The sequence below is a fragment of the Meriones unguiculatus genome, chromosome 5 (genome assembly GCF_030254825.1).
Source record: "Meriones unguiculatus strain TT.TT164.6M chromosome 5, Bangor_MerUng_6.1, whole genome shotgun sequence".
NCBI classification, from domain to species: domain Eukaryota; kingdom Metazoa; phylum Chordata; class Mammalia; order Rodentia; family Muridae; genus Meriones; species Meriones unguiculatus.
In genome coordinates this window covers 15,009,630-15,021,074 of record NC_083353.1, presented here as the reverse complement: position 1 = coordinate 15,021,074, position 11,445 = coordinate 15,009,630, and the positions used below count along the sequence as shown (strand labels likewise).

Below are 11,445 nucleotides of genomic sequence, written 5' to 3'. Positions count from 1 at the left end.
CAGTTTCATTGTTTACTTATTCAATGTCTGCCACAAATTTGATGTATTCCTACATAGGTCAAGTGTATATTTATGTAAAATAATTGCTTGTGATTTCTGTGAGTGCATTCAGTCTTCCTAAATAAAACAGACAAAAACAAATTATATATACAGGTAATATATATTCATAGGTAATATCAGAAGTTCAATAAAGTAAGATCTTTACTGAAATTTAAAGATTATCTATTTAAAGAATAAAGATGATTAATATGAAAAGAAAAATTTTAATTGTTTCCAAACTACTTATTCTGCTAATGAACACAGCCATAAAAACAAGAATATTTTTGTCAAATCACCTTTAAAATCATGCTATCAAGAAGGGCAAAAGTAGTGGGAAATAAATATTTCATCTTGACTCAAAGTAGTATCTCCCAAAAGGACATGTTGGCCCTTGAATGCTCTCCTAGACATTCAATTCTAGTTGACTATAGCAAGGCTCACTGATCCTTGGACAGAGAAGGGAATGTTTCTTATCCGAATGTGGGTGGTCTTCTGTTTGGGGCATAGATGTTCAGGATTTTGATGTCCTCTTGGTGGATTTTTTTCCTTAATGGGAATGAACTGCCCTTCTCCATCTCTTGTAATTAATTTTAGTTGAAAGTCTATTTTATTAGATATTAGCATGGCAACTCCAACTTGCTTCTTGGGCCCGTTTGCTTGGAAAACCTTTTTCCAGCCCTTTAGTCTGAGGTAGTATCGATCTTTGTTATTTATCTGTGTTTCTTGAATGCAACAGAATGTTGAAATCTGTTTCTGCAACCATTCTGTTAGCCTGTGTCTTTTTATTATTAAAGAGTTGAGTCTATTGATGTTGATAGATATTAGTGACAAATGAGTGTTACTTCCTTTTATTGTGGAGTTGGCGGTGATAGTATGTTTGTGCGCTTGTTTTCTTTTGGTTTTGCTGCTGGGAAGTTATCTATGTCCAGTGTTTTCTTGGATGTAGTTGACCTCATTGGGTTGAAGTTTCCTTTATTCTATCTTCTGTAGAGCTGTGTTCATAGATATTGTTTAAATTTAGTTTGTGATGGAACATCTTGTTTTCTCCATCTATAGTGATTGAAAGTTTTGCTGGGTATAGTCATCTGGCTTGGCATCTGTGGTCTCTTAGTGTCTGCATGATATCTGCCCAGGTCTTTATGTCTTTCACAATCTCTTTTGAGAAGTCAGATATGATTCTGATAAGTCTACCTTTACATGTTACTTGATCTTTTACTTTGCCAATTTTAATATTCTTTCTTTGTTCTGTATATTTAGTGTTTTGATTATTATGTTATGGGAGGAATTTCACTTCTGGTTTAGTGTATTTAATATTCTGTAAGCCTCCTGTGGGTATGTTCTGTAAGCTTTTTGTATGCATCTCTTTTTTTAGGTTAAGGAAATTTTCTTATATAACTTTCTTGAAAATATTTTCTGGAACTGGAGTCTGGAATCTTCTTTTTTCATCTTTTTTATGTCTTTTCATGGTGTCCTGATTTTTTGGATGTTTTGGATGTCGGAACTTTTCCGACTTAACATTTGCTTTGAGAGATGTGTCGATTTCTTCAGTTGTATCTTCAACACCTGAGATTCTCTCCTCCATCTCTTGTACTCTGTTTTTGATCAGAAGTTTCTGATCTCTTCTCTAAGGTTTCCATGTCCAGGGTTTGTTTTTCTACTTTGTTTTCTTTAGTTATTCTAATTTTGTTTTCAGTTCATGAACTGTTTTATACATTTCCTTCACCTGTTTGATTGTGGTTTCCTGTATGTTCTTGATGGCCTCTATTTGTTTGAGTGTATTTTCTTGTATCTCTTTGAGACACTTATTTGTTTCTTATTTATATGCCTCTAATAACTGCATAATCATAGACAAAAGCTCATGTTCCTGTGTTTCAGCTGCATTAGAATAATATCCATTGTATGTTAGGGTTTCTGATGGAGCCATGATGGCCTAATTTCTGTGGATTGTGTTATTGTACTGGCCTTTAACCATCTGAGTATCTATAGCCTTACTTGTTTGTTACTTGAACCTGGACCTATGACTGGATCTGCCTGTCTCTGGTGTCTGGAGTAGTATTCATGATGACGAGAGAGGTCCAGGGAAACACAAATAGGTGCTGGTGTTTTGGAAGCAGCCATGATGGGGCGAATGTTTCAGAATACAGGGTTCTCAGGGGTGGGTGCCTTTAAGGGCAGGGCTCAGGTGTCTCAGGTGTTTGCTGAGGGGGCACTGGTGTCTCAAGTGGAAGCTTCAGGGGGGCTAATGTTGCAAATACAGGGGATCTAGTGACTCAGAGTCAGCTGAGCTACACCTCATAGGCCAACCAGACACTGTAAGCTAGGACTGAAGTTCCACCAGCTGCTTGCTGTGCAGCCACAGTCTAGGATGGTAATTTTTAGTGAGGTAACCCATTCCTGGCACAGAGGTTCTTCTTTAATAACCCATGTCTTCTGAGAGCATGCTTGCTCGCTAAATTGGGCTCCTTCTTGAAAACTCCAATTTTACATATATTTCAATTAATGTGCAAACTATTAGGGTTAATATTTTCAATGACCCAACCTTACTACTCCTTTCCCTAATATTTCTTTTTTCATTTCCACTTAAACATTTACCTCCCAGTATTTCCCCATCCTTCATTTTTTATATCACTTGTATTATATTATATCCTCCTATTTTTAACTTTAAATGCAAAATCACAGGTTTACAAGTAGCTTCTTCATCTATACTTTTCATCTATACATTCTGTTCCTTCATTTCCCCATTGTTTAGAACCCTTCTGCCTCTACCATCGTCCTTTTCTACTTTCATTTACCCTATATGCTACTATTTTTCTTCCCTAAATGGATGCCCCACCAAAAACCCATTTCTAGTTTTCTAGAAGCTATGTGCACTCCCTGAAAACACAGAATATAAAAGGTTTGAAGCTATGACCCTCATATGAGAGAATACATGTGGAGTTTGTGTACTGGGAACCTGATAGAATCAGCATTATATTTTTCATTTCATTCACTCATTTTAAAATTTTGTATCTCATTTTACTTTTTAGCTGAGTAAAAATGATGCACCATTCTGAACATAACATGGCTATTGCATATATTAACTCATAGTAGCTGTTGTTTCCTGCACATGATCAAGCCAATCAAAATTCTTGTAAGATGATAAATTGGCAGTTGATGTCTGCTGAGAGAATGAGAGTCAATTCCCCTTTGGAGGAAGGCGAGTCATGTCTTCATGAGTGGTGACATGGCTATATGGACATGGCTAATTCCATGACATGACATGGCTAATTCCCAGGCTGTGGGAATTGTCAATAATAAAGAAAAGGGGCATAAACCTGGAAGGAGAATGGAACAGGGAGGAGTTGGAACAAGACAGTGGTGTACAGATATGATCAGTACAATGTATATGAATGCCTGGAACCCTAAAAAATGAAAAACAAACTATTTAAATAAATAAAGGATATTGAGGATTGAGGAGCTGAAAGAAGCATAATAAATGACTACAAATCAAAGTAAAACTTATAAAAATAGGAACAATGTGAAGCCACTTAGCTTTGCATTTCCTGTTCCATAGCCTCCAGACTAAGAAATTCTGGGAGAAGCTAGCATGCTAGTACATGTTATAAATCACAGATATCCTTGAAATGTTTGCAATACATATGCCCAAGTAATACAAAAATAGAAAATGAAAATAAGGCAATTTCCAGAAAACTAGGAGAACTTATGTAAATTAAATAAAATAAGAAAAAAAGAAAAACGCCAAGAGTGGTAGCACATTCTTTAATCCCCAGTGCTCTGAAGGCAGAAGCAGACAAGCATCTGTGAGTTCGAAGCTACGCTGTTTACATAGTGAGCTCCAGGCCAGCCAGAGCTACATAGTGACACCTTGTCTCAAAAACAGAACAAAACAAATAAATCTTAGGGTAAGGGTGTTACCTGGTGGAGAAAGACTCTGATTCTCAACGGGCTTGCCACTTGAAGTTTCACCATGCTTCAGTGAGAAAATGGGCAACACAAATTGAATTGTTTTCTTTTTTTCTCCATTTGATGAGGGTAAGTCACAGGTGAAGAGAAGCAAACCTGGGATTACTAAAAGGGAGTGCGATCCTGAATCACGATGTGCAATTCCCAAATAATCAATGAAAATATTATGAAATAAAAGAGTATAACCAGCAACAAACAATGCTTTTTTTTTCTTTTAGGTGTAACTCTTTTCTTTCTATTGATTACAATTTATTCACTTTGTACCCCGCCGTAAACCCATCCCTCCTCCCTTCCTAATCCCACCTTCCCTCCCCCTTTCTTCACAGATGCCCCTCCCCAAATCCACTGATAGGAGAAGTCCCCCTCTCCTTTTCTCCGATCTTAGTCTATCATATCTCGTCAGGAGTGACTGCATTGTCATCTTCTGTGGCCTGGTAAGACTTCTTCCTCCCCATCAGGGGTAGTTGATCAAAGAGCATGCCAATCATGTCAGAGGTAGTCCCTCTTCCCATTAGTATGGAACCTACTTGGACACTGAACTGCCATGGGCTACATCTGTGCAGAGGTTCTAGGTTATCTCCATGCATGGTACTTGGTTGGAGTATCAATCTCTGGAAAGACCCCTGTGTTCCAATTTTCTGGTTCTGTTGCTCTCCTGTGGAGTTCCTGTCCTCTCCAGATCTTACTATTTCCATCTTCTTTCATAAGATTCCATGCACTCTACCCAAAAGTTGGCCATTAGTCTCAGCATCTGCTTTGATAGTCTGCAGGGCAGTGCCTTTCAGAGGCTCTCTGTGGCAGGTTTCTAACTTGTTTCCTATTTTCCTCTTCTTCTGATGTCCATCCTCTTTTCCTTTCAGGATGGGGATTGAGCATTTTAGTCAAGGCCCTCCCTCTTGATTAGTTTCTTTAGATGTACAGTTTTTAGTAGGTTTATTCTATGTTATATGTCTATTTGAGTGAGTATATACTGTGTGTGTCTTTCTGCTTCTGGGACAGCTCACTCAGGATGATCCTTTCCAGGTCCCACTATTTACCTGCAAATTTCATGATTTCCTTGTTTTTCATTGCTGAGTAATATTCCATTGTGTAGATGTACCACAACTTCTGCATCCATTCTTCAGTTGAGGGGCATCTGGGTTGTTTCCAGCTTCGGCTATTACAAATAAAGCTGCTACAAATATGGTTGAGCAAATGTCCTTATTGTGTACTTGAACCTCTTTTGGATATATGCCTAGGGGTGGTATGGCTGCATCTTAAGGAAGCACTATTCCTCTTTGTCTGAGAAAGCGCCAGACGGATTTACAATGCTTTAAATTACTTTAATACTTTATTTTTAAATGAGTGTGGAAAGTTTCCTTTAAGTTTATGCCATTGTCTAACTACAGAAATTACTAAATCTGAAAAATGTTTTTAAGAAATAGCAGCAGAATTAACATCGATGCAAAAATACTCAACAAAATACTTGGAAACCGAATACAAGAACACATCAAAGATATCATCCACTACGATCAAGTAGGCTTCATCCCAAGCATGCATCGATGGTTCAATATATGGAAATCCATTAATGTTATCCACCACATAAACAAACTGAAGGAGAAAAACCACATGATCATCTCCTTAGATGCAAAAAAGGCATTTGACAAAATCCAACATCCATTCGTGTTTAAAGTATTGGAGAGATCAGGGATACAAGGCACATACCTGAAAACAGTAAAGGCAATATACAGAAAAGCTATAGCCAATTTCAAACTAAATGGAGAAAAACTTAAAGCAATCCCACTGAAATCAAGGACAAGACAAGGCTGCCCACTCTCTCTGTATCTCTTCAACATTGTTCTTGAAGTCCTTGCTAGGGCAATAAGGCAATTGAAGGAGATCAAGGGGATACAAATTGGAAAGGAAGAAGTCAAATTATCACTATTTGCAGAAGATATGATAGTATACCTAAGTGACCCAAAAATTCTACAAGCGAACTCCTACAGCTGAGTAACACCTTCAGCAAAGTGGCTGGATACAAAATTAACTCAAAAAAATCAGTAACCCTCCTGTTCACAAAACACAAAAGGGCTGAGAGAGAAATTAGGGAAACAACACCCTTCACAATAGCCACAAATGACATGAAATACCTTGGAGTAACCCTAACCAAGCAAGTCAAAGACTTGTATGAAAAAAATTTCAAGTCTCTGAAGAAAGAATTAGAAGAAGATATCAGAAGATGGAAAGTTGTTGCATGCTCATGGCTTGGCAGGCTTAATATAGTAAAAATGGCCATCTTAACAAAAGCAATCTAGAGATTCAATGCAATTCCCATCAAATTACCAACACAATTCTTTACAGACCTGGAAAGAAAAATTCTCACCTTCATATGAAACATAAAGAAACCCAGAATTGCTAAAACAATTCTCGACAATAAAAGATCTTCAGGAGGTATCTCCATCCCTGATCTCAAGCTGTACTATAGAGCAACAATACTAAAAACTGCATGGTACTGGCATAGAAACAGACTGGCGGATCAATGGAATCAAATAGAAGACCCTCACAGAAATCCACACACTTATGGACACCTGAATTTTTTACAAAGAAGCCAAAACCATTCAATGGAAAAAAGACAGCATCTTCAACAAATGGTGCTGATCCAACTGAATGTCTACATGTAGAAAAATACAAATAGATCCATATTTATCACCCTGCACAAAACTAAAGTCCAAGTGGATCAAAGACCTCAACATAAAACCAGACACACTAAAGCACTTAGAAGAAAAAGTGGGGAAGAACCTTGAACTCATTGGGACAGGAGACAACTTCCTGAACAGAACACCAACAGCACAGGCTCTAAGAGCAACAGTCAATAAATGGGACCTCATGAAACTGAAGAGCTTCTGTAAAGCAAAGGACACTGTCCTCAGAACAAAACGACTACCTACATATTGGCAAAGGATCTTCACCAACCCTATATCTGACAGAGGACTAATATCTAGTATATATAAAGAACTCAAGAAGTTAAACAGCAAGAAATCAAGTCATCCAATCAAAATATGGAGTGCAGAGCTAAAAAGAGAATTTTCAAAAGAGGAATATCTAATGACAGAGAAACACTTAAAGATGTGTTCAACGTCCTTAGTCATCAGGGAAATGCATATCAAAACGACCCTAAGATTTCACCTTACACCCATCAGAATAGCTATGAGCAAAAACTCAAGTGACAACACATGCTGCAGAGGTTGTGGAGAAAGGGGAACCCTCCTCCACTGCTAGTGAGAATGTAAACTTGTACAACAACTCTGGAAAGCAATCTGGCGCTTCCTCAGACAACTAGGAATGGCGCTTCCTCAAGAACCAGCTATACCACTCCTAGGCATATATCCAAAAGACGCTCAAGTCCACAATAAGAAAATTGTCCCAACCATGTTTGTAGCCGCCTTATTTGTAAGAGCCAGAAACTAGAAACAGCCCAGATGCCCCTCACTAGAGGAATGGATACAGAAATTGTGGTACATCTAAACAATGGAATATTACTCAACAATGAAATAAAAAAGGAAATCATGAGATTTGCAGGTAAATGGTGGGACCTGGAAAAGATCATCCTGAGTGAGCTGTCCCAGAAGCAGAAAGATGTACGTGGTATATACTCACTCATATAGACATATAATATAGGATAAACCTACTGACATCTGTACACCTAAACAAACTAATCAAGAGGGAGGACTCTTGCTAAAATACTCAATTTTGCATCCAGAAATGCAAAGAGAATGGACATCAGAAGAAGGAGAAAAGAGAGAACAAGTCAGGGGCCTGACACAGAGGACCTCTGAAAGGCTCTGCCCTGAAGACTATCAATGCAGATGCTGAGACTCATGGGCAAACTTTGGGCAGAGTGCAGGGAATCCTAGGAAAGAAGTGGGAAACAGTAAGATCTGGAGAGGACAGGAACTCCACAAGGAGAGTAACAGAACCAAAAAATCTGAGCACAGGGGTCTTTCCTGAGACTGATATTCCAAACAAGGACTATGCATGGAGATAACCTAAGATCCCTGCACAGATGTAGCCCATGGCAGTTCGGTATCCAAGTGGTTTCCATTGTAATAGGAACAGGAACTGTCTCTGACATGAACTGATTGGCCTGCTCTTTAATCACCTCCCCCTGAGGGGGAAGCAGCATTACCAGGCCACAGAAGAATGCACTGCATCCCCTCCTGTTGAGACCTAATTGACTAGGATCAGAAGGAAGGAAAAGAAGACCTCCCCTATCAGTGGACTTGGGGAGGGGCATGCATGCAGAGGGTGGAGGAAGGGAGGGATTGGGATAGGAGGAGGGAGGGAACCACAGGGGTGATACACAGTGAATAAAGTGTAATTAATAAAGAATTTTTAAAAATATGCTGGGAGATGCCATATTGCTCTGCCTTTAACACGGGGAACTTCCCAGAGACTCATACTCCAACCAAGGACTATTCATGGAGATAACCTAGAACCCTGACAATGCAGCCACTTCTGATTAGAACTGATAGACTAAGATCAGAAAGAAGGAGAGGAGGACCTCCCCTATCAGTGGATTTGGGGAAGGGCATGCATGCAGAAAGGGGGGGAGGGTGGGACCGGGAGGGAAGAAGGGAGGGGCTTATGGGGGGGATACAAAATGAATAAAGTATAATTAATAAAAGTTAAATAAAAAATTTAGAAAAAAAGAAAAAATATATATGCTGGGAAAAAAGACTAGAGGAAATGTAATTAAATATACTACATTGTTAATAAAAAAAGAAATAGCAGCAGGGACATCATTTTTAGTAAGAAAATTGTTTAATTATAAGATTACAAGGGCAACAAATACCCTCATGAGCTTGAGAATTTTCTGTTTTGTACTTCCCCTTCTTTTTCAAGCAAGCCTTCTGCAGACCCCTAGTTGAGATATCTCATGGGAAAGACATCTGAAACACTGGGCTTCAGGGTGCAGCGAACATGGAAGGTTTTTGCTTTGACATAGAGGACTGTGAGAGGAAGTGTTAGTCCTTGCTGACAATAGTAGGTTGCAACATCATCAGCTTCCACAGGATGGATGGTGAGGGTGAAGTTTAATTCATCCTCATCACCACTGAACCTGGCAGGGATCCCAGACTCTAGACTGTACACATTAAAGATCAGGAGTTTGGGAGGCTGTCCTGGTTTCTGTTGATACCAATGCATAAGATTTATGCCAAATTTATTGACACTCTCACTGGCCTTGCAGGAGATGGTGACCTTTTGTCCTAGAGACACAGCCAAGGAAGCTGGAAACTGGGTCAGAACAATGTTCCTAGTGGAACCTGCAATGACAAACACACAAAACTACTGTTACAGATACGCTGATCTCAGTGTGAGGCAAGTGACTCCTATGAAAGTAGTCACACACATCACTCTGAACTGTTAGAAAATGAAAGGGAGCCTGGAAGAGGAAAAAAATAATCAAAGATACTGTAATTCCAATGATCAAGATCTCAGAGGCATGGAAAGCATCCATAGCTACAGCAGATGTTTTCAACACTTCCCTGCACCCTCTCACCTGGTACCCAGAACAGCAGCATCCACAGCAGGAGAGCCACTGACCCCATCTCTGAGAGCTGGACTAAAGACTGCTTCTTAAGACACTGACAAGCTGCCCTTAAGGATGTTTGACCAGTGTGGACCATTGGCTCTTGACACAATATGCAAAGCAGCTCAGTAAATCTAGTGCTCAGCGGGACACCTACTCCTGTTTCAGGAGTCCTTCCAGTAGGCAAAACCATTCATAGAGCATCTCAACACAACCTAAGGGACTTCATGCCTGCCCTAATGAATATTCACCCCATTTCTTTAAAATAATTATGTACAAAATATTTTGATTGTTTGTCTTCTTCCAACAGTTTCTAGATCTTTCCCGCTTCCCTACCCAGCCAGCTTGATATTATCCCCACCCCTTCTCTCCCTCTCCTCTCTTTCTCTCTCTTTTTCTCTTCTCTCTCAAAATAAATCAGAACAAATAAAATAAAATAAATATGATTAAAAAGTACTGTATTGATGATCTATTGTAAGGAACAGAAAAATTTTACGATAGTTATGAAATTTCAGTAATATCAAACTCATCAAGCAACAGTGCGTTTCACATTGAGATCTTCAGCAGGAATAGAAAGTAACTGGATTTTAGGCAATAGAGAGAGAATATGTATTCCTTTAGTTTCAAGGGAATTTCTACAACTAAGTACCCATCAAGTCAAATCACTACATGTTCTCAGGAGCTAAGACCTTAAGAGACATGAGCAGGGAACACAGATCAGTGTGAATACACAGGGTCATACCATATGACAGTACAAAATCCAATGGTGGACCTACAAGATACCCTGAAGACAAAGCAGTTGTCCCACTGGGACATATTCAGAGTGGAGACCTCCTATTCACGCAGCTGCAACTTTTTCAGTTCTTGTCACTAGAAGTTATAACTGAGGAACCTAAGTTATCTTTCACAAGATCTGGTTCCCCAAGTATTAGGAACAAATGTTAGATTGGTTTTAAGAACATTAAATCTGGGGGCTAGAGAGATGGCTCAGAGGTTAAGAGCACTGGCCCCTCTTCCAAAGCGTCTGAGTTCGATTCCCAGCAACCACATGGGATCTGGTGCCCTCTTCTGATGAGTAGGTGTATATGCAAGGCAGAACTGTATACATAATAAATAAATGAATCTTAAAAAAAAGAACATTAAATCTAAACTATTAATTTTAAAACGTATTCAAGAATATAAGGAATTAGCTGAATTTTTTAATTAATTTATTTTTATTAATTACACTTTATTCATTTTGTATCCCAGCTGTAGCACACCCCTTCATCTCCTCCCAATCTCACCCTTTCTCCCTCTTCTCCTCCCATTCCCCTACCCAATCCACTGAAAGGAGAGGACCTCCTCCCTTCCATCTGACCCTAGCCTATCAGATCTCATCAGGAGTGACTGCATTGTCTTCCTCTGTGGCCTGGTAAGACTGCTCCCCCCTCAGGGGGAAGTGATCTAAAAGCCAGCCACTGAGTCCATGTCAGAGACAGCCCCAGTTCCTCTTATTAGGGGACCCACTTGGACACTGAGCTGCCATGCATAGTGCTTGTTTGGAGTTTCAGTTTCAGAAAAGACCCCTGGGCCCAGATTTTTGGTTCTGTTTTATTTAGTCATTCTATAATATGCTCATGGACAAACAGGTCAAACATCATGAAAGTTTTCAACTATTATAGTCTTTGTAACAGATGAAAAACACAATAGAAATGTACAACCAACCTAAATTCAGAGTTGTCAAGCCAAGTCCCAATGAAACCTGTACAAAACAACTCCTTCACCTAAAGATAAGGGTGATCAGAAATATCATGTGAGCAGAGGATCAGGAGTTTGTTATGAGGCTAGCATGTTCAGAAGCTATGCCTATAATGTCGCATCAGTATGACTGCATA

At 39.2% G+C, this 11,445-nt stretch overlaps 1 gene segment (V, D, J or C); it reads right to left on the bottom strand.

Annotated features, from left to right (window-relative positions):
* Nucleotides 1-8,901: 8,901 nt before the first annotated feature.
* Nucleotides 8,902-9,654, bottom strand: LOC110542738 (Ig kappa chain V-III region PC 4050-like). The segment is given in 2 exon segments: nt 8,902-9,305; nt 9,542-9,654. Coding segments are annotated over 2 exon segments (453 nt in total).
* Between the last annotated feature and the right edge of the window lie 1,791 nt (nt 9,655-11,445).